General features: G+C 38.4%; 1 protein-coding gene across 2 annotated transcripts in view; it reads left to right on the top strand.

The window, feature by feature from the left end:
* Window positions 1–23,351, top strand: part of nck2b (NCK adaptor protein 2b) — a 52,791-nt gene extending 29,440 nt beyond the window's left edge. For both annotated transcript variants that reach the window (XM_078402574.1, XM_078402576.1), the window contains exons 2-4: window positions 5,500–5,738; window positions 14,097–14,822; window positions 19,956–23,351. In XM_078402574.1, the coding sequence (XP_078258700.1) occupies window positions 5,517–5,738; window positions 14,097–14,822; window positions 19,956–20,150 (1,143 nt within the window). In that variant the 5' untranslated portion in view covers window positions 5,500–5,516 and the 3' untranslated portion in view covers window positions 20,151–23,351. The remainder of the gene's footprint in view (window positions 1–5,499; window positions 5,739–14,096; window positions 14,823–19,955) is intronic.
* Window positions 23,352–24,807: the final 1,456 nt, after the last annotated feature.

Raw genomic sequence — 24,807 nt, 5'->3', positions numbered from 1 at the left:
TCTCCCATAAATTGACCTGCAAAAACCAAACACCATCTCAGTCGTGGGTGTCGAACCATCCGCAGTCGGGGCGATCGAAGCTCCTGCGTTGGGGAGATCGAAGCTCCCGCAGACGGCAATCGGAGCTCCCGCAGACGGGGCGATTTAAGTCCAACCCACAGATTGTCACCCTGGTGTTTCTTTAGATGACCACAGATAATTTTTAATTCTCAAAACTGTTGGAACCTACGTCTTAAACTGTTAAGTGAATTAGAAAACACTTAAAATTTAAACAGAAATGGTTCACCTCTTTCATGATGTTAATAAATTGCCAAATTCAACTACATCATTGAAATACCTGTGATGCCACGTAAGGTTTTTTCAAAGTCGAAATGCACCTTTTCACTCATAATTAATGTAGATTTTAGATTTAGAGATACAGCGCAGAAACAGGCCCTTCGGCCCACCGGGTCCGTGCCGCCCAGCGATCCCCGCACACTAACACTATCCTACACCCACTAGGGACAATTTTTACATTTGCCCAGCCAATTAACCTACATACCTGTATGTCTTTGGAGTGTGGGAGGCAACCGAAGATCTCGGAGAAAACCCACGCAGGTCACGGGGAGAACGTTCAAACTCCGTACAGACGGCGCCCGTAGTCAGGATCGAACCTGAATCTCCGGCTCTGCATTCGCTGTAAGGCAGCAACTCTACCGCTGCGCCACCATGCCGCCCACGGTCACAATGTAGATCTTTTGTTTTTTTAAAGCTCTCTCCACTTCATTGAACAACAGATGAGCAATATTCACCATACTGTAGCAGGGTAGATTGTTGTACCCAAACTCTGCTTTGCAAAAACCTGATTTTTATTCTTGAAAGATTCTTCAAGGGTATTATGAAGTTTGCAGGTGACACAAATGTGGGTGGTATTGTAGATAGTGAAGATGGTTGTCAAAAATTGATCCGTTGGGGTGAGGAGTGGTTAATGGAATTTAATACAAAGAAATGTGAGGTGTTGCATTTTGGGAGCACTTACATGGGCAGAACCTACACAATGAACAGTAGGGCTCTGGGGAGTGTTGTAGAGCAGAGGGATCCAGGAGTACAGGTACATAGTTCATGGAATGTCACATAGGTATATAGGGTGGTCCAAAAGACTTTTGGCACATTGGCCTTTATCAGTCAGAGCATTGGGTATAGAAGTTGGGAGGTCATGTTGCAGTTGTATAAAACGTTGGTGAGGCCGCATTTAGAGTATTGTGCTCAGTTTTGGGCACCGTGTCGCTGGAAAGGCTGCAGAGAAGGTTTATTAGTATATTGCCAGGACTCGAGGGCCTGAGCTATGGAGACAGGTTGAGCAGGCTAGGACTCAATTCATAGGAGTTCAGGAGGATGTGGGGTGATCTTATAAAGGTATATAAAATCATGAGCGGAATAAATTTGATATACCTCTAAGAGTCTCGCCCAGAATAGAGGAATCAAGAAATAGAGGACATAGGTTTAAGGTGAAGGGGAAAAGATTTAATAGGAATCTGAGGGGTATTTATTTCACACAAAGGGTGACAAGTGTATAGAACGAGCTGCCAGAGGCGATGGTTGAAGCAGGTGCTATTGCAACGTTTAAGAATCATTTAGACAGGTACATGGATAGGACAGGTTTAGAGGGATATAAGGGCCAAATGCAGGCAGGTGGGTCTAGTGTAGATGGGTCATGTTGGCCAGTGTGGGTAAGCTAGGCCGAAGGGCCTGTTTCCAAGCTGTGAGACTCTATGACTCTGACATTAACCTTTTGGAGCTTGGGCCACAATAAGTTTATTACTATCCCTTAATAGTTATGGGTGGTTAAACTTCACCATGGCCTCTGACAGAGTGACTGGACACTTTTGTATTAGTAAAACAATGGTGTAGAGATGGTGTGGATGGGGTTAGGGGGTCATCTTTCGTTTGGTCCTCTGCTTCATTACTGGAGCTGCTGACTGTTCAGTGGTGCCCGTTTTGTTTCTTAGGTTGTTAGAATGTTGCCAAGCATGGAACAAGATCTGACTTGCAGATGATGGATTGGTGTCAGATCATTTCACTCAAGACCCCCCATGCATCATCTAGTTTTCTGTGTAGCCTGGAATTTGTGACTCTTCTTCTTTTTTTCTTTAGTGCTTCCTCCCCCAGAGGGTTGTCATTTTATTTCGCAGAACAGAATTATTTCCTGTCAATCATTGCTCTTTCTTTGAAACATATTTATCTGTCGCTTTTAATCTTCTGTTTCCTAACTGTGATGTTTACAGGTGTATACAACTTGTTCTTTTTTAAAGGAAACATTTTTACTGCAGAACAACTCTGAGTTTATTGAGCATGGACCTTGAACTTCAATAAAATTTGCTAGAATCTCCAGAACAAAGGTTGCTCCTGACTTGGTAGCGTGTTTGTCATTGAATAATGACAGAATGACTGATTATTAGCCTCTCACGCATCTCTGTACTTTGTACCTTTCCCTGTGCTCTACCTATTCATTTGAATGGCTTGATTGTATTTATGTATAGAATTATCTGATTTGGTTGGATAGCATTAAAAACAAAGCTTTTCACTGTGTGCCAGTACATGCAACAATAATGAACCTAAACCAGGAAGTATTTTAAACAGAACTCTTTTTTAAAAGAATTGAAATCTTCCATGCTTCACATTTGTCCTGATAGATATGGAGTCTCTTGAGCCCATTAAATCCTTTCACAAGGTCACCTTTCGTAAATTCCACCTAAAATGGAGTATATTTGTCTTGTTTTCCTGTAGGTGAAGGCTGGTCTTGCACTGAGACCCACAGACTGCTCTTTTTGGATTGGGCTAGAAATTCAAGTTCTTGTTAAATTACTATCTTGGCATGCTCTTGTTCTATTACCTTTGACATAAATTCTGCAAATTAAATGTGTTAAAATTCTACAGCTTTAAATTCCTATCACAATCACTTTTATGGAAGCATTGTATAGGATTGTGTTCCCCTGGAATCAAAATGGTGAATTCTTAATCCTCTTTCAAAGATGGTCCCCTATCATTCCTGAAACACAAAGTCTTTGAAAGTGTGATGCTCATTAACTCCATGAACAGTGCCATCACATTTCAAAATTCATAATTTCTCTGAGTACACATGCATCACAAAAGTCCTTTAGGTGTTGTCTGTTTACCAGGTTGTTAGTAACTCGGCCAAGCGTCGTGTTCTGAGTCCAAGTTGGATTGTGCCACTTCCCTGTGGACTTTTAATTGACATTAACAAACATGTTATTTCATCAGTGGGAATGGTGAGAAATCCCTGTGCCACAAGGTTACAGCCAAGTGAAACTTTCCATCCACTGTCTACCATAATCTCAATGTACCCAATGTATTTGCATTCCATATCTTTGAACTTGCTAATTACTTTTCAATATGTCTAATGCTAAAATAAAACCTTGGGGAAAACTCAGTTGAATTTGGATGGGTAAATGTTCATTTTCTCATTCTCTTCCAAAATTAGCGATCATGTTACAAATGCAAATCTAAATAAAACAAAGTACTAAGATGTTTGCTTTCCATTGTTGTCCATGGAACCTTTGGTTTATATTTTATTGTTTGAAACTAATTTTGGAAATCCTTAGTGTGCAATGTAAATGCTTTCCTTTGAAGTATGAGATACAAAATTAAGTTGAAGCCATGATTTTGCTTTTGCCCACACTACCTCCCACATAATATCTAGAAAAGTGTTAGCATCAGGGTGGTACAGATATTTTCCAAAACTATAGACTTTCTACACTGCAAAAGCTTTGTACAAAGCAGCTGAGGTAACAAATCCGAAAGCAAAAATTATTTGCAAGTGTACAACCAATTAATCTACATTTGAAATGCAGTGAATACTGTGTGATTCTGAAGAAAAAGCTGTTGCCAGAAATGCTCTCCATTTCCAATTAGTAAATCCACCATGCAGTAGCATCTGCTTGACTATACTTTGGTCAAAAGGCTGAACAAAGAGTGCTGATGTTCACTATTCAACTCCCTACTGTGTGGTATAATTCTGAAACCTCATAGTCCCAGTAATCACATTTTCTGAGCGAGACTGATTTGCAATACTTTTGAAGACTGGAATTACTTCATCATGCTATTTTATAGTTCCGCATTTCTGATTTAACTTGTCTAAAATGCACTTCAGTTTTTTTCTTTTGAAAACCAATAGAGTAGGAGAGAGAAAATTAAAAGGTTTTTAACAAAAGGAGGATATTGAAAAAAATGCACTTAATCTGTGCATTGACTTTCCAAGCAATTGCTGTATAAAATGTAACACTTGGACTCAATATGGCAGTGTTGAGAGTAAATAAGATGTAGTAACATAAGGCGTCAGACTGAAGAAGGGTCTCGACCCTAAACGTCACCCATTCCTTCTCTCCAGAGATGCTGCCTGTTCCGCTGAGTTACTCCAACATTTTGTGACTACCTCGTAACATAAGGCAGTGTGACGATTTTGGTTTAAAGCCAAATAAAATATTTTTTAAACTGAAGGACAATAGCTTTCTTTAAAAAAATATATGTAATGCCAGGTATAATGATAATTTTGGAAGGAAGAAGGAGAATGATAATGGAATATTTTAACTTAAAATCAATTAATTTAGTTGAATTTCTTCAATTTTATTTTGTATCACTGTACAGGACAATGGAAAAATATTATTCTCCATAGTTTGTCGTGTTTTTGATAGAATAATGAGTTATTGATTATCTGTATTCTTCTTGACTTATTCAATGCCCTTCTGGGTTTGTCAAGTCTTGACAAACTTTAAAGCTGTTGCTGGACCTCATTACCTGCCATGTTAATCTCTTCACCACAACCTAATTACCCCATTCCTTGTCAAAATAGTTGGAGAGAACCATTAACAGCATGGGGTAATAACTTCTCTGTGTGAAAAACCAAAATTTAAATTATTTCATTTTTGTTGGCTTCAAGGATTTTTAATTGCCCTTTAATAAACTTTTAATAAACTATTTTCAGAGATTGTGTAATTTGAGAGCTAATTAATTTCAGTTTAAATATGAAAAATGTGTAAATATGAAACGTGTAAACTTAAAAACATAAACAAAAACAAGAAATGTACACTGCTCTACAGTATTCTGGTATGTATTGCTGCTAGCAACGGTAGAACTTGGATTTAGATAAGTGAAGTAGTTTTGGAAAATTTAATGGTGATATTGCAGAAATTGTTCTTAGCCAAGCAGTAATTGATTCAAGTTTGGATCAGCACTTTTGTTTCAATATAGCTTTAACCTTTTCTATTCGAACTATTTTTGCAAATAGATCCAATGTGATACATTTGTGAAAAAAATATTTTGTTAAAAAAGCACTTATGTTTCTTTCCATTTTTCTATATTAAAGGCACTACATAAATGCAACGTGCTGTTTGTATTTCTGCAGGAGATAAAAATTCAATCATTTGCAAATGATTTAATTTTAGCATTCAGTGGACAAAAGTGAGATGTTCTCTTAATACTTAGCTATGTTCTCTCTGATAGGAAGGACTCGATGAAAGATGACAGAAGAAGTTATTGTTATTGCAAAGTGGGATTACACAGCACAGCAGGATCAAGAACTTGACATTAAGAAAAATGACCGATTGTGGCTGCTTGATGATTCTAAAACGTGGTGGAGAGTAAGAAATACATCAAACAAAACGGGTTATGTTCCATCCAACTACGTAGAAAGGAAGAACAGCTTAAAGAAGGGGTCACTGGTAAAGAACATCAAAGATACTCTAGGCAAGTAAAATCTTCAAGATTTTATTGAAATCATCTTTATTATGTTATCTTCTGATCACTTATTGTTTCATTGTTCTGTCTCGTTGGTGTGAAGATTTGTGTGTCTGGTCGTTCGTATGAAGTACAAACACTAAAACAATTTTCCTTTACATTGGATGATCATGACAGGCTATCCCTGTCTCTCATCAAATGGAAATGGGTTTTTCTGTGGGGGTTCTTTCTCCACTATAGTGTTGCAGGCACCTATTCCTGATCTGCAACTGCTGGCTTTGCTGCACAAGGAGCATCCATATAGACTACAAATGAGCTCAAGGAATGAAAATACTTTAAACCTGTATGTCACCTTCCATGACATTAGGATGTTCCAGAATATTTCTGAGCCAGTTAAGTATTTCTGAATATTTTCAATGCAGGAAACGGTACAAGTAATCTATAGTGAGCAGGTGGATGCAAACAGCAGTGAGATCATGGCCAGATGGTTGATGGATAAATGCCAGCAAGAATGCCATGATCTTCCCTGCTCTTTTTAATATTTTACTCTCCTATCTGTTAGAGTAGAGAAGTAATATTTTTTCAAATGACAGTACGATATTTCCTCAGGACTGCACTGGAGTTCATGCCTAAAGGATTTGCACAAGTCCTTGGAATGAGGGTTGAAACTTTTATTACCAAGCTCTGAACGAAGTTATAATCGAATGATAAGAGACATTTTTAAATATAAACCTGTAATTACCATTCAAAAATACAATATTTTTTCATTCATAAATGGGACGTTGGCAACAGTGGAAAGTCTAGTCAAGTAAGAATGTTATTGTTCTGTTTCTGGACATATGACAATGAAACACTAACTCTTCATTTAGTGCCCATTTCCAATTGCCCTTTAGACGATATCTTCAATTGCTACAGTCCTTCTGATGCTGTTAATCCTACATTAAAGTTAGGTAAGGCATTCCATGATTTAGAGTTTTTTGTGGTAAAATAATGCTGATATATGGTCAGGTCCTGGTGAGATGATGTGGAGAAGAACCTGCAGGAGTAGATTTTACTTGATTTTTTTTTTCCTATAATACACTCTTCTATCAAGTGCAGCATTTACATGAAGAGCAAGTTATATTGGTCCATATTATAGCTATATTTAGATACGGGTACATGCTATACCAATTACCTTCCTTGTACCTCAAAATCTGTTTTCACATGCATGATCAATAAAGATTTTATCTCCGTTTTGGGGTCGGTACCATGAGGAATCATTAAGCATTTGAAAGACGACAGCTTTTTCTTTCCAGGCTGTTACATTTTCCATGCGGTTTTGTGGGTCTGGTTTCTGTGTCACCGATCCATGCTTTATGATGAAAATCCATTAAAAAAAACATTTCTTCACAACATTGGAGATTATTTGGCTCATCAAATCTATTTACATTATCATGTATCTGTACACTGATGGCTTGACTGTAATCGTGTATTGACTTTCCGCTGACTGGTTCGCACACAACAAAAGTGTTTCACTGTACTCTGTACATGTGACAATAAACTAAACTCATCTCAAACATAGGCCATTGAGCTCTGACTAGTTTCCAGCACAATACTCGGGAAAATGTCACATTAGGACTATTGCAGAGTACAGTGCATTTTATGTTTTCCTTCAGGTTAAAATTACATAGGAATCACCTACAGGATGATTGAACTAAGGGTTGCACTGACTAAGTGGGCAGTGGAGGCAGGTACACAAATGTATTTGATAGAATCTAGAAGACACTTGAATCAGCAAGACAAGGCTGGTAGATGGAATTATTAAAGATAGGAACTCGGTCAGTTAGGCCATGGAGAAAAGACATTCTGGCCTTCCATCACTGTGAGGAGGTGACTGGAGGAGACTCACTGTGATGGATGTTTCTCTTTTTTTTTTGTGGGTTGTGATTGTGTGTGAAATTGTTTATTTTTATTGCTCTATTGCTGGACTGTGGGTGACCTTTCATTTCACTGCACATCTTGTATGTGTATGTGACAAATAAACTTGACTTGATTTGACTTGACGGAGGGCCACGGGGCTGTTTCTGTGCCAAACAACATGCTATATATTTAAACAAATTAAGCATGGAACAGGCCCTTTGACCCACAGAGTCCACATCAACCATTGATCACCTGTGCACACAAGTTCTGTTATCTGATTTGCACATCCACCAGCTACGAACTAGAGGCAATTTATAGAGGCCAATTAACTTTCAAACCTGCACATCTTTGGGATTTGGAAGGAAACCAGATCATCCAGAGGAAACCAATGCGTTCACAGGAAGAATGTGCAAATTCCACACAGACAGCATCCGAGATCATTATCACACCCAGGTGACTGCCGCTGTAAGGCAGCTCTACCTGCTGCACCACTGTGTCACCCATGTGACTCTTTTATATTAATTCTGGTCTTCTGCTAGAACAGACTTAAGAATCAGTGAACTGGCTACTTATGGAAATATTTTTGCACTCAAAATACAAGTTATTACAGATATTAGATTCATTGCTTGTTGATCCTCAGTCAGAAAGAGGTTAAAATACTTACTTGAATTGTGTAGAAATCCATATAAATGTTTTCAGAACCATTTAATATTTGTTGCACGTGGACTAACTCGTTCGTGGTTGACGAGTATTGTATTTGACTTTTTTTTTAAAATTCTGTAAATTGGGATTACAGACCATAATGTCCTTTGACTTGGGTATTGTCAAAAAAAATTGATGGATTTGGAAAGGTTTGGTGATAGAAAAATAGAACTATAGATATCCTGCAGCTTGGTTTTAAAAACTAAGTAACTAATTGTGCATAATGGGAAAGGTAATAGAATTGTCACGTTAGATTTGCTGCAATGAATGAATTAATGAATAAGCTTATTGGCCAAGTATGTGCATATACAAGGAATGTGGCTTGGTGCTCCGCTCACAAATGACAACACAAACATACAGTTAACAATTTAAAATAAAGCATAAACACATCAAAACAATAAGGATACAACATTATGGTCTAAACATGTGGGTGAAAATAAACCAGAGCAAAAAAGAGACTACAGACTTTGGTTATCCCAGTTGTCATGGGGTCAAAGTAAAATTGTACGGTGATTAATTGGGTTATCATCAAGTGGGCTGCTTTGTCCTGGCTTGTGCACTCATCCTTTACTGTTGTATAGATGGTAAAAAAGCCTTGAGGCACTTGCCATAAGATATGTAGTCTCTCACCTGCTGTTGTAGCTATAGTATTTATCTTGCTGGTGTGGTTAAGTTTCTGGTGAATGAAGAATCCCAAGATATTGATGGTGTCAGGGCTAATCAATGACAAATGCCATGGAATGTTAAGGGTAGGTGATTAGATTATTTTGGAGATGGTTGTTGCCTGGCACTTCTGCGGTGTGAATATTATTTGAATGCCTTTGAATGTTATTTGAATGTCTCGGTCTTGCTGTATTCAGTCTCCAGCTGCTTTGCTTGCTGAGCAATTGTCATTGATTAAAACTATTTCCTATGTACAGACATTTAGAGAACTGAAAGCATTTTAATTCTCTGTCACTGCAGAAATCAGCATATTTTAACCAGTACAATGCATATTCTGTGTACAAGGTAATTATCAAAAGGTATTACCACCTTGTAGCAATAATGTTCAAATTATCAGTACTCAGGTTTAACTTGAATTCAGAAATGCCAAAGATTTTGACTAATAAAACATGTAATGAAATAAGAATTAAAAATGCTGGAGAAGCAAAAGTTAAACGATAAAAGTTGCATTTTTCTTTTGACATGATGCTTTATTAGAGCTAGCATCAGACACTGTGTAGGAAAATAACTGCAGATGCTGGTACAAATCGAAGGTATCACAAATGCTGGAGTAACTCAGCAGGTCAGGCAGCATCTAGGAGAGAGGGAATGGGTGACGTTTCGGGTCGAGACCCTTCTTCAGCATTTTGTGATACCTAGCATTAGACACTGATCAGTTCATTGGTGTACAGTGGTATGTAGTATACGTAATATAATACTGTTGATCTTCCAACAGTCTGTTGAGCTTCCAAGATTGAATTATTTTAGAATTAGCGGTGTTAAGGTATAATAGATTTATTATTACTTTAACAACATCTTTTTTCAAAAGCACTTTTCTTTTAATGAAATTCTTAAGATTAATTAAGGAATAGTAAAACCAATTATCCCTACACTGGAACATAAAAGATGGTCATTCGGGATTATTAATGAACAAATAAGCCTGCCATTGTATATTTAAAGATGCATGACGACGTTCAATTCAGTTGATGTGCAGTTCAGATGTGCTATGATGTAGGGATAAAAATTAACTTGCTTCAAGGCTTTAGTACTTTGGTGTAGTTTTGCTCATCAAGTGCCTTGCGTGATATCTTATCTAACAAGGTTGAATACTCAGACTATCCAGATTATTAATGAAATGTGTCCATGGAGATTGATTGTACCCCCATTTTATTGACAAAGTCACACTGCCACAAATAGATCTTCTGTATTCACTCATTGATTTTTTTTAGATTTAGAGATACAGCGCGGAAACAGGCCCTTCGGCCCACCGGGTCTGCGCCGCCCAGCGATCCCCGCACATTAATACTATCCTACACACACACTAGGGACAATCTTTTCTTTTTTTTTTTTACATTTACCCAGTCAATTAACCTACATACCTGTACGTCTTTGGAGTGTGGGAGGAAACCGAAGATCTCGGCGAAAACCCACGCGGGTCACGGGGAGAATGTACAAACTCCGTACAGACGGCGCCCGTAGTCAGGATCGAACCCGAGACTCCGGCGCTGCATTCGCTGTAAGGCAGCAACTCCACCGCTGCGCCACCGTGCCTCCCCTAGCTGGTAGCTGGATCAAACATCCCCATTAACATGAAATGGGTACAGGCACTCCCCATCCCCCACCACCATTCCTTCTGCTTGAGGAATCAAAAATATATTCATTACTTCCTGGAAGAAATATGCTGATCCAAGCTACTCCAACCAGGAAAGAGCAGAGTGTTCTTAAGATAGTAAAACGCAGAGTAAATCATTAATCTATGTAATAATAGAATTTAGCCTTTTTATCTCTCTGGGATAGGTTATTATTTGTTAGTGTGGTGGGGTACTTGCTCCAGCTGTGGTTGGTAACAGTTTGAGTAAGTTGGCGCTTGATGAAGACCGCCAAGAGCAGAAGGAAAAAGAAAAAGTGCGTAAAGAAGCAGAAATCTTAATACTGGAGTAGAAACTGTTAGGTGGCAGCTAACTACCTGTCTGTCTGTGTGTGTGTGTGTGTGTGTGTGTGTGTGTGTGTGTGTCTGTGTGTGTGTGTCCCCGAGAGTCTCCAATGAGACCAATGTCTCAGTAAAGGGGCTTTAGTGGATAGTAACAGGCTGTAGGAAAACCTTGGCTGTAGGAAACCTAAGAAACCCTAGGATTCTTGCTATTGAGGGAGTGCAGTGTAGGTACATCAGGTTAATTCCCGGGATGGCGGGACTGACATATGATGAATGAATGGATCAACTGGGCTTATATTCACTGTAATTTAGAAGGATGAGAGGGGATCTTATAGAAACATATAAAATTCTTAAGGGATTGGACAGGTTAGATGCAGGAAAAATGTTCCTGGTGTTGGGGAGTCCAGAACTAGGGGTCACAGTCTAAGAATTAAGGGGTAGGCCATTTAGGACTGAGATGAGAAAAAACGTTTTCACCCAAAGAGTTGTGAATCTGTGGAATTTTCTGCCACAGAAGGCAGTGGAGGCAAATTCATTGGATGTATTCAAAGGAGAGTTGGATATAGACAATAGACAATAGGTGCAGGAGTAGGCTATTCGGCCCTTCGAGCCAGCACTGCCATTCAATGTGATCATGGCTGATCATCCACAATCAGTACCCCGTTCCTGCCCTCTCCCCATATCCCCTGACTCCGCTATCATAAAGAGCTCTATCCAACTCTCTCTTGAAACTGTTAGCTCCGAGGGCTAACAGAATCAAGGGATATGGGGGAAAAAGCAGGAACAGAGTACTGATTGTGGATGATCAGCCGTGACCATAATTGAATGGTGGTGCTGGCCCGAAGGGCCAAATGGCCTACTCCTGCACCTACTTTCTATGTTTCTATCCCAACTCGACGAAATAACAGGAGGCAAATTAAATTTAACACAGCGAAATGTGAAGCGATACATTTTAGAAGAAATAAGGAAAGGTGATTATACACTAAATGCTGTAGTTTTAAAGGATACTGGACGACCCATGGCGAGGGGGAGAGGAAAGAGGAGAGGGTGGCCATCGCAGGTCCAAACCTCAACCCGGGGACAGGGCCTGAGAGAGCGGGCAACCTGGGAGGAGGGGGAGAGAGGGGCGCCGATAGCGGTGTGAGCCTGATGACCTGACGAGAGAGCCCAACTCCGTTTGTGGCTCCAATCTGACCTTTATGAGGATTTACCAAGGTATATGAGGTTGTGGCCAGGTCATGAGGGCTGAAGTACAGGGAGAGCTTGGGCAGGTTAGGATATTATTCATTGGAGTGCAGGAGGCTGAGGGTTGAACTTATAGACGTGCATATAATCATGAGGGGAATGGGTAGGGAGAATGCATAATGTTTTTCCAAGAACTGATGGGTAGAGGTTTGAGGTGAGATTTAATCTGAATCTGAGCGGCAATTCTTTGCACACAGAGGATGGTGGGTATACGCAATGGGCTGCCAGAGGTGAGTTGAGACCGCACAGTATCATTTAAAAGGCGTTTGGATAAGTACATTGGTAGGAAAGGTTTAAAGGGATATGTGCCAAACACTGGGAAATGGGACTAGCTTCGATGGAGCATCTTGGTCGGCATGAAGGAGTTGGGCCAAAGGGCCAGTTTCCGTGATTTTTGACTATTCCAAAATACAAATGTGCTTGAAGCTGGTAAATTTATCAGTGAGTGTGCTGTTGAGATGATATGAGATCTGAAAAGGGAGAGTCGGGAAATTTAAGCAACTCAACAGATTGTCGTTTGGAAGGCTAAAGAACCCATAAGCACCTTGCTCAGAAAAGGGAATTGCAAATTTTAAAGAATCATTCAACAAAGAAGAAGAACAGTTTAAATGATCCGACTTAATGAACTGGTTTGTCTGTACTGGAGATTCAAACAGGAATGGAAGATTGTGATGCCTTTGCGAAAGATTAAGGCATTGAAATATGCTTCAATCGCAATACCGACATCAGCTCTCTGCTTTCCTTGTCTGTGGAAGAGTTTTGTTTGTCTAATTTTTCTCCAAGAATAGGGGGCTTTTCAAGGGGAATACCTGAAAACTGATTCAGTTGAATTAATTAAAAAAAACTAGCTAATATATTTGATAGACACAAAATGCTGGAGTAACTCAAATGTGTGACGTTTCGGGTCTAGATCCTTCTTTAAACAGGTAGACAAAACTCTGGAGTCTGAAGGGTTCTAACCCGAAACGTCACCCATTCCTTCTCTCCAGAAATCCTACCTGTCCCGCTGAGTTACTCAAGCATTTTATGTCTATCTTCGGTTTAAACCAGCATCTGCAGTTCCTTCCAGCACACAGCTCAAAAATATTAATCAGATTCTGAAAATAAATTAAGTTTTGAACTGTGACTGAGTAACATGGACCTATAAATGCATCTTAAGCACCTGAAGACAAAATATTTATTAATCTGCTTTCATATTTATTCATTGAAATTAAATGTTGCAATATGAAGGCTTTCAAAATCCAATGATTGCCAAAGCAATTGCTCACTTGTTTTAAAATCCCCTCGGCCAAACAGAAACTGTTTGTGGGCGGCACAGTGGCGCTGCTGGCAGAGTCGCTGCCTCACAACGTCAGAGACCCAGGTTCGATTCTGACCTCTGTGCTGCCTGTGTGCTGTTTGCACGTTCACCCTGTGACCGTCCGGGTGCTCTGGTTTCCTCCCACATCCCAAAGACGGATGTGTTTGTAGGTTAATTGGCCTCTGTAAATTGTCCCGCAATGGATGAGAAAGTGGAATAACATTGAACTATTGTAAACGGGTGGACAAAACTCTGGAATAACTCAGCGGGGCAGGCAGCATCTCTGAAGAAAGGGAATCGGTGAAGTTTCGGGTCGAGACCCTTCTTCAGGGTCAACGATGAGATTCTCTGACCCACCGAGTTACTCCAGTATTTTGTGTCCATCTTTGGTGTAAGCCAGCAGTTCCTTCCTAAACATTGGGCGATCGACTTGGTGAGCTGTTTCCATGTTGTTTCTCTAAACTAAACTAAAAACTAACCTTTAAAAAAAAATATTTAAAAATCTTTCATTGCTGTTTTCATAGTATATTTATTGCATTGTTATGCATTGCAGTTTATCTTTTTATCCCCTCTATTTACCACACAGGTTTGGGTAAAGCAAAAAGGAAAACAAGTGCAAGAGATGCTTCACCGACGCCGAGCACGGATGCGGAGTACTCGACAAATGGTGGAAGCTCGGACCGGATATATGATTTGAATATTCCAGCATATGTCAAATTTGCGTACATGCCAGAGAGAGATGATGAACTATCGCTGGTGAAAGGGTCACGGGTGACTGTTATGGAAAAATGTAGTGATGGTTGGTGGAGAGGTGGCTACAATGGACAAGTCGGTTGGTTTCCATCGAATTACGTTGTGGAAGAAGTTGACGAGGCCACTGCCGATTCACCCGGCTTTTTCACATCTAGACTGGGGGCAGCAGTGAGTAATGGGCAAACCACAAAAGTACTTCATGTGGTGCAGACGCTTTACCCGTTCAGTTCTGTTACCGACGAAGAACTAAATTTTGAAAAGGGTGAAATCATGGATGTCATTGAGAAACCGGAGAATGATCCAGAATGGTGGAAGTGTCAAAATTCCAAAGGACAAATTGGTCTTGTTCCCAAAAACTATGTAGTAATCTTAAATGATGGACCTGCAGTGGGCAGTTCACATATGTCTCAGATCAGCTATACTGGCCCATCTTCAACAGGAAAGTTCGCCGGCAAGGAATGGTACTATGGTAGCATCACACGCCATCAGGCTGAAGTGGCTTTAAACGAAAGGGGAGTTGACGGCGACTTTCTTGTCAGAGATAGTGAATCATCGGTAAGTGTCTCCCACTCAGACCAACAATAAGTGATATCCTTGGGGAGCTTTTCAGTTTGTCATCACGTAGGAATACAATACAATATATCTTTATTGTCATTGTACAGGGGTACAATGAGATTGGGAACGCTCCTCCCATACGATGCAATAATTTAATTAGCTAGTCAGTATTAATTTAAACAACCCAATGAAACAAATTGTAACAGTTTTAAAACAGAATAAAGCGCAAGTAGATCTGTGCCAGTTTACTGTGCGATGTGACCATCCGGCTCAGCAGGACCGGTTCATAGCCATGGGGATTAACACCTGATGCAACAGTTGTGATTAGTGGGAGTTGGAGTTTGATTTATTTGGTAAGAAAGATGCGCTAATAGTGCTAATTATTTCTTTGTTATAGGAAAACAAACTCCCCTAGTTCTCTGACTAGTTTCCTGATTAATTTTACTGTTCGTATGCCTCATTGTCACTTCCCCTCAACCATTGTACATTTCCTTGAGCATCGTCTGCTTGATCTGTCCTTTTCACACCTTACATTCTCTTTGTACTCTTCCATATCTCCAGTTTTCATCTCCCCTGACTCTGTCTGAAGAAGGGTCTCAACTCAAAAATGTCACCATTCCTAATCTCCAGAGATGCTGCCCATCCTGCTGAGTTACTCCAGCATTTTGTGTCTCTCTTCCGTATAAACTATTATCTGCAGTTCTTTCCTACACATTGCCAAATGTTGTCCTTTAAAATAAACAGCTCATTCTGCGGTAATTTGCAAACAAATTAGCTTCGCTCATAGACATGCAACCAATATATTTGTGATACCCAACACTCAATAGATCCAGTATAGAATTTTCTGGTAATTTGCGTTTTGAAACTGCTTCAGTCATCATATAAGCATGTAATATTTTCTATTGACTTATTTTGCATGTCATAACTTACTATTGATTTGTGTTCAAAACAGTGGAAATTTCAGACAGGGGTTAATAGAACTTGATAGTTTAATAGCAGTTTTATGGGTCAGTATTTCCTGGCAACATTGGAGACTCCTGGCTTATGTTATTATCTCTGGTTCAGGTTTGTAAAATGAGCAAACATGAAGGGAAAACACAAAAGTTGGTAAGGGTCCATTTAAATACCCAACCTGTTTTAAATGGGGTTTTTTCTGGTGCAAGTATACGATAAACCTAAATTTCTCTAGATCAAGTTTTAATAGCATCCTACCTCATATAACTTATTTGCTCTTGCAAAGCATTTTCATCATTTGGACTTTAGGACTAGAAGTAAGTGCGGGGGGGGGGGGGGGGAGAGGGACACATCACATTTCGAGAAGGTGGTCCATATCAAGGTTTTCTGTAACACAAAGCCACATCATCTGTGCATGTGTCAAGAAATGCAAGATGAAAAAAAAGGTTTTATTTATTTAGCTTTTTTGCGTGAATTATGAAGGGGAATTTTACAATTTCTTAAAAGTCACAAATCACTGCAAAAATTTATGGGGGAATTTCCATCGGCCGAATGACTATTATGTGGGATCCGCCTATACCATGTTAGTTATAATTTGCATTTCTTTGAGGCCTATGGGTTTCTCCATCAATACAGTGGTGCAGCGGTAGAGTTTCTGCCTCACAGTTCGATCCTGACTACGGGTGCTGTCTATACGGAATTTGTATGTTCTCCCCGTGACCTGCGTGGGTTTTCTCCAAGATCGGGTTCCTCCCACACTCCAAAGACGTACAGGTTTGAAGGTTAATTGGCTTGGTATAAATGTAAAAATTGTCCTTAGTATGTGTAGGATAGTGCTAGTGTGCGGAGTTCACTGGTTGGCACGGACTCGGTGGGCTGAAGGGCATGTTTATGCGCTGTATCTCTAAACTAAACTGAAAATTAAATAATCAGAGTTCTTTATTTGGATATAAAGCTGAACCTCAATACTGTGCCCCTCAGGGTCTTGAGTTCACTGCCTTGCTCCCCGATACATCCATGACTGTGTGGCTAAGTACAGCACCAATGCAGTCTTTAAGTTCACTGATGATACCATTGTTATCGGCCAGATCAATACTGAGAGGGAGTACAGGAAAAGGATCAGTCACCTTGAATCGTACTATCAGGACAACAACCTAATCCTTACGTCAGCAAGATGAAATAGTTCGTTGTTGATTTTAGGGAGGGGGGCACAACCCTGTTTTCATCAACAGAACTGCTGTCGAGATGATTGATGGCTTAAAATTCATAGCATCAACGCCCTTAACATCAACAACCTAAACTGTCCCTTTGCACCGATGCAGTGTATCAGCATTTTACTTTGCTAGGCATCTGTGAAGATCCAGCATGGATTCAACAATGATTCTCTTGAACTTCGACAGATGCACTGTAGAAAATATTCTGACTGGGTACATCTCAGCTTGGCAATTGTCGAGTTGAGTGTGCATCATGCACAAGTATGGCGAGGTAGAAGTTCAATGACGATCTTGCTTGCAACAGCATCACAGAGACAACACAAAAAAAACATGTGTGCAATTTTGGTCTCACAATTTGAGGAAGGACATTATTGCTATTGAGGGAGTGCAACGTAGGTTCACCAGGTTAATTCCCGGGACGGCGGGACTGACATATGATGAAAGATTGGGTCGACTGGGCTTGTATTCACTGGAATTTAGATGGATGAGAGGGGATCTTATAGGAACATATAAAATTCTTAAAGAATTGGACAGGCTATATGCAGGAAAAATGTTTCCGATGTAGGGGGAGTCCAGAACCTGGTCTGTTTAAGAATAAAAGGAGGTCATAGTTTAAGAATAAGGGGTAGGTCATTTAAGACTGAGATGAGGAAAAAAAAAATTCACCCAGAGATTTGTGAATCTGTGGAATTCTCTACCACAAATGCAGTGAAGGCCAATTCACTGGAATGTTTTCAAGAGAGAGTTAGATTTGGCTCTTAGGGCTAAAGGAATTAAGGGATGTGGGGGAAAAACCAGGAAAGGGGTATTGATTTTAGATGACCAGAAATTATCATATTGAATGGCGGTGCTGGCTCGAATGGCCGATTGGCCTACTCCTGCACCTGCACCTATTTTTCGATATTTCTAAATTATACATAAATTACACAAAATATACAAGGCAGTAAAGGGAAAGACTGCAGAAAAAAGGACATTAGTGCAAAACAATTAGAAAACAAGTCCCTGGTAGAGCAAGAGGTAGTCCATAGCGTTCCATTGCTGAGGTGGGGTAGGATTTGTGCACAGCTCTACTCTTGATCGTTTGAACCTACAACTAGTGCTGAACACAGACCAATCTTTGATTATTTTTCAAAAGGAGAATATTTGTCCACTTTTGTGCCAACAGGTGGCACTATTGTTCTATGTGAAATCTAGTGTATGGCAAAAATCTGTAAGCTTCTATAATATCATTCTTTTGCAGTCATGAACAAAATATTTTCTCAGATTCCTCCCTCCCCCCCCCCCCCCCACCCTTTTCCCTTAAAAAAATGTTAACCCACACCTCCCCAGATATGAGTACAACAGTTGGTGGTTCCGCTTGCAGCTCAAGGGAGCCAAATTCAGTCCTCATCTTGTCGTTGTGGACTTTCTCTCTGATACTGTGTGGGCTTCCTGACCTGAAACATCACCTATCCATTTAGCTCCACAGATAGTGCCTGACCTGCTGAGTTCCTCCAGCACCTGGTGTTTTGCTCAAGATTCCAGCATCTGCAGTTCCTTGTGTCTCAGGCCTTGTCCCTTCTGTCTTGTAGAATTTGTGTTCCGTTCATCTGATTCCACATCCCTTTAAATCATTCCTGTTAAAAGGATAGACGTACAAGTAAATTGCAGAGCTATTGTTTCTAATTGGATTTTCCTGTTAGGGTTTTAATGTAATAATTAATCTGTCACCATTTTTAGTGAGATATTAGGGGAGGAAACTGGAAGAAGAAAATATATTGTTAGATACCAGATGTTTTCAAATACCGTTGGCATTGGCTGTAAATCCTTGACAGTGCTTCGCAAATTACACATGCTTTTTTAAAGTTCTTAAGCTGTGTCCACATCGAGGTATCCTACATTTAATGAACAGAACCTTGTTATACGTATGTTATGTTGCAATCTGTTAACACTGTTTAATTCCTTGGAATTATTTGAAAATTAAGAGATTTTGAATGTATTTATATTTTCTGTGACAACATTTTCTTTTGGTATATAAATACCAGCTGTAGTTTATAAAGTATTGTTTTCTTAAATTAATTTTTTAGGAATGCCTGTGGTTTGATCTGCATATTTCACTAAATTTCCTTTATTGTCCAGTTTCACCTTTTGAGAGTTAGAACAATAAATTCTTACTTCATCAGTGAAACCATATGCATTATGCTATTGGAACCACTTTCAAATTATTTGCCGGACATGATACCAAGACCAACTCGATCTGCCTGCTATAATCTATATCCCTCCATTCCTTGCATTTCCATGTGCTTTTCCAAAAGTCTCTTAAATGCCACTGTCTATTCTCTAATCTGTCCCCGGCAGTGCATTTTAGGCACTTGCCACCTCTGTGTAAAGAAAAACTTGCTTCACACATCTCCTTTAAACTTCTCAACTTAAAGCTATGCCCTCTAGTATAATTTTTTTTCTCCATTCTGGGGAAAAAGGTTCTGACTGCCTACCTATTTATGCCTCTCATAATTTTATATACTTAAAGAGAGATTTAATGCTCTGATGCAAAAGCAAAAGCCTATAGCTGAATTTATCCCCGGTAAATTAGTTTAGTTTACTTTGGAGATACAGCACGGGAGTAGGCCCTTCGGCTCACCGAGTCCGCGCTGTCCAGCTAACACTATCCTACACACTAGGGACAATTTACAATTTTACTGAAGCCAATTAACCTACAAACCTGTACGTCTTTGGAATGTGGGAGGAAACCGGAGCACCTGGAGAAAACAGGGAGAACGTACACAGGGAGAACGTACAAACTCCGAACAGGGCACCCGACGTCAGGATCGAACCCGGATATCTGGCGCTGTAAGGCAGCAACTCTACTGCTGGGCCACAATAGTGTAAATGTGATAGAATGATCAGATGGTTTTGTGGGAATAAATGTTTTAAGGTTGGTTCTATGCAAACAGTATAATCATTGCCAATTAATTTTCTCTTTCAGCCAAGTGACCTGTCAATATCATTAAAAGCATCAGGAAAAAACAAACATTTCAAGGTCCAGCTACTAAATGGAGTATATTGTATTGGGCAGCGTCGATTTAATACAATGGATGAATTGGTAGAACACTACAAAAAGGCACCCATCTTCACAAGTGAACACGGGGACAAGTTGTATCTAATCAAATCCCTGCAGTGATACAAGCTATAGACCTGGTCATGACCAGGTTTATCGAAGCCTTAGGTCTGAACAATTATGTGAAGTAAAGATATTAAGAGATTCCGATACAATGTTTTCAATGGATTTGCATCTCTGAGTGTCATTAATTTCTTTTCCCTTTTATATTTTATATTTTTCCTGTTCATTTGCCTGCTTGACTTTAATTCTATTAAACGTGTTGCCTTCCAAAGGTTAGGTTGAACCTCCTCACTTTCTCAATGATCACCTTGGCACTCGCTTGGACTGCTATTTCCCAAATGTACATTTAATTAGCTAGAAGAAATGGATGATTAGCAGATACTGTCCTTGAAACTGCAATGTTAATTAATCCAATTAAAATATTCACAAATTATATTATTTTTGAGAAAAATATTGGGCACAGTTTAAATGCACTGAAGCTACAGCTGATTGAGAGAAAATAGATATAACAAATGTGGCAGTGAGTACTGTACTTTTTGCTTATGAAGTAGTTACTGAGATTTCCTAGAATCTAGAAGTGCTTTACACTGTACTCTATTTAACATTTTAAAAATTTCATGTAAAGAGTACATCAATAGAATTGTTAACACTTAACGTACTAGACTACGATGGCAAAATGGTAGAAATAAGTGTAGCAAGTTTTGATCTGTAATTTGAAGCTAGTGGAGAGTACACACTTTTTAAGATCAATCTAAAGCAGGCGTCCGTAATGTAAGAAGCTGAACAACAATGTTCTCTGCACATTCAGCTGTGCCACTCTCATTATGCTTGTTTCTTGCATCCTTATGCTTGTTTCAAGTAAATTATACATATTTAATTGTCACCATAATATGTAGCAGGTTGTTGACACTAATAAGTGAGATTAATAAAACTGATCATTTTGGGGGTTACTGGCATGAGATGTGTAATTTGTGATTTTTTTTTACACTTTACACTACATCAGCTTATTATGATGAACGATGCGTTGAAGAAAATGCTTTTAGCTGGATATATTTACCATGTAATTATTGTAGTGCTCAATTTGTGTAGTCGGCACACAATGTACTTTGGATTTATTGAATATCATGTCCTTATGTATTTGATTCTTATTTCTGAAGCACGGCATGGTTTTATTTCTCCGAAACGAACAGTTATTCATGGTCTCTCTTCAAGAAGTGTCATTTTGTATGTGTCCATTTTTGAAAATCCATGTGTTTAAAAGAAAACCATTATTTCAGGTACTCTTCAAACATAAAACTAAGTGAACATTTACAATTAATACCAATAATTAATTCCTAGTTTGGCATGCTGAAACAGTTTAGTAATGATTCAATTGGAATTATTCCATTTTAGAAATCTAATTCAATTTGCAAAATTAACATCATACTGGACCAAATTTCAAAGCCATTTAGACATTTTTGCTAGATAATTTTGCCGAACATTTTCTGTGATTTTGATCTTGCATTTGCTTGTTTTACACACGTGACAGCCTGGCAAATTGTTATTGCACATGATTTTCAGCCATTGTTGTCTTATTATTTAATGGAATAGTAAGGAAGAATAGCCCTTCCCTCTCCTAAAATATACAAGCACAACTTTATAATACCTTTTTCAGAATTGTCTTGCCTGTTGTAGGAATTTGATTGATTTGTTTCTTTGTTCAAATGTGTGTTCCTAGTTTAGGGTTAAATACAAATGAAGTGATGGCCACATTTAAACAGATATGAATTGTTTCTTGAACAATAGCAAATGTTTTTCCAATCAGCATGGGATTCTGAAATATTTGCAGTTGTATAAAAATATTAATTTTTTTGAAGATATGTATTTTCTAGTTGTTTGTCACACTTATGTACTTGAGTTATTAACTAAAATATTTATATTTTTAAATGAAGTCAAAGACCCCCAATCCACTGAGTCTGTGGTGACCATTAAGCACCCCATTCAAACCCTATATTAATCTCAGTTCCCACCAGCTCCCCCCCTCAGTTTCTTCCTTTTACTTCTACAGGGAATGTATAATCAACCCACTAATCCAGTCTTTGGTACTTTGACCAATTGCTGACAAATGGGTGAAAGTGCCTATACTCTCTTTTGCCACAAAGATTTGGAGCTACTGGCTATGCAAATATCTTTTTTTTAAATGGCTAACATCCTAAGAATTGGCTAACCTCCTTGAAGTAATTTAATAGTTAACTGCTATCAAAGAGTTAATGTTAAAGGCTTCGTGTGTTACTCTTGGCAAATGGCTATTCAGCAATTTTTATTGAACAGATACATTTCCAGCAAGAGATTTTGTTTACCCTCTTTGTTTGCAAAGTGCAATTAACTTGAATTTGTGGGGCAATAGTCATTATTTTTTTTTAAGTGTAGATTTGATTTTATAACTAATATATCAGTCACATAGCATGTTCTTCAGTGCATTTTTAACAAATATATTATGCTTTGTAAAAGAAACATGTGTAAATATCGATTGTGTGTTTGAAAGACATTTGCATTTTTATTGAACAGTCAAGTCCTGAAGTTCTTTGTGATGTATATGTATATCCCAGCTATATACATTGGATCAGGTAGTGGAAATGGGAGAGGATTATTGCTACCCAGATGGAATTCATTTTTTCTGCATTCAATCACCAGCTGCTCCAGAAACTCCGGTAAGATAGTAAGATACAGTATTGCACAAATTGAATTCATTTTTGAAGTTGAAGAAAAGCTCAACTGTAGGGATAAAGAACTGAATTGAGAATCAGTCTTGCTCTTTAGCAGTCCTATGTGAAAGTTGAAAAATATCACGGAAAATCGCTTTTTTGCACAAAGAATTTGTTAATTGTAGGAAAAGCAAGCCAACAAGAATGCACAGCACTCTCTTTAGACTAGTAAGATTTTGAATGTATTCATAGTTAAATGTCAGGAACATGGCAATTAAATTGTTGGAGTATATATATGTTTTTAAAGGTGATTATTTGTCTTATTGCCTTACTGCCTAAAAAAAATAAATTGGCAATTTAGCTTTGAAGTTTATATTTTTGTTTTAGTTTAAATAGCCAAAAGAATTAAAGAAACACATTTTTGTTCAGGGATATCAAGAACTAAAGCACAATCTGCAGTCAGGTGATTTTTTTATCTGAAATAATTAATTTGTGGGAATGCACAAACTCTAGAACAATTCCAGCAAGAGAATTTTTCTCCATATTTGCAGCGTATATTTAAACTGACTGACTGATCTTCGGGTAATTTTTTATTGTAAAAAAAAATTATATTTGATTTTAACCTGAATTTTTGATCTTTGCATCAATTTTCATTGTAAAAATAATAGTTTTATATTTGATTTTTAAACTAAAGACTGTAAATGTAATTAAAGATCACATTTGGTGTTAGAGATTTTCTTTCTTGAATGTTCTATTTCCAAAGTTTATCTTACATGAGTTCCTAACTTTGCACTTTTTTGGGGAATTGAATTTACTTTATCAGCCCTACCATCTGAATATACATCCCCAGAATCAAAGTAATAATTGTCGCTTAAGCTGGACATATTAAATAATGGTATTTAAAATTTTAACAGTGCATTACATATGTTAACAGGATTAACCAACGGAAATTTAATTATATTATTATTGATTCAGAATCATGGATTAGAAACTTAAATTTGAGATCAGTGCCTAAATTTGTGATCAATTTAAATTTAGCTTAATTTATCCATATTTCAACCATGTCAGTCTAATAGCTAGTCTAATGAAACACATTAAAGTTAATGGCTGAGATTTTCCATTGGCTTTTATCCATCTATCAAGGTGAAATTGAACATGTGTAGAAGACAGCAGTATTTTAGACATGTATTTTGTCAACCAAATTTGTCATCTTTGCTGCAAAAGCAATTCTGGAGTAAATATAAAAATACAAGAAAACAAATCAGGCAGTGCTTAAGTGGCCAAAGTTAATAAGCTGGAACTTGATGAAAAATCCTCGTGTTCACACTGAAAAACCCAGCATTTACCAGCACCCTCAACACTGCCCTTTAATGCCAGCAAGATAAGGACTCCAACACAGACATAGGAGTTCTGAACTTGCTGGCCAAGGTCTTACTAACATCAAACAGCAATTCACGTGCGCTTTCAATTTGGAACCTTTCATTTGATGCTTATAATGGATAAGCCAGATGCAGATTGTGTGACCACTTTGTGGGACTCCTGCATTCAGTCTGAAAGAGTGACTTGAGCTTCCAAGTCCTGTGCCTTTAATTTTCTTTGCTACTGCCATTTCCATGATTTAGTGTCCACAATCTCCAACTTCTTACAAAGCCAAGGAACAGCACCACTTTTAATAGCCTTCTAAGCATTGCAATTTTGCATAACCATCCTTTCCTGTTTTCACTGAGAACTGATTTCTAATGCAAGGTCATCAATTTGTTGCATTAATTCAGTTTTTCCCTTGCAAGCTATTTGATCTCAATATTTCCAACAATTAGTTTGCTTACAACCTAAAAAGCCCTTTTATGAAATACAGTTTTAATAATATGTAAGAAATTGTATCGTGTTACCACTCTGGTAAAGTACTCTTCTAATATTATAGCTTGGGTCCAAATTCTGTTTCACAACTTATTACGTTATGGAAATTGAAAATATCGCATTTGTAGCACCAAGACACCTGTGGAACGCAGAACTGCTAATTACTCTATTGTGCT

The sequence above is a fragment of the Rhinoraja longicauda genome, chromosome 7, assembly GCF_053455715.1.
Source record: "Rhinoraja longicauda isolate Sanriku21f chromosome 7, sRhiLon1.1, whole genome shotgun sequence".
NCBI lineage: Eukaryota > Metazoa > Chordata > Chondrichthyes > Rajiformes > Arhynchobatidae > Rhinoraja > Rhinoraja longicauda.
The sequence above is the reverse complement of the archived record's forward strand: the minus strand, read 5'-3'. Positions and strand labels throughout refer to the sequence as shown.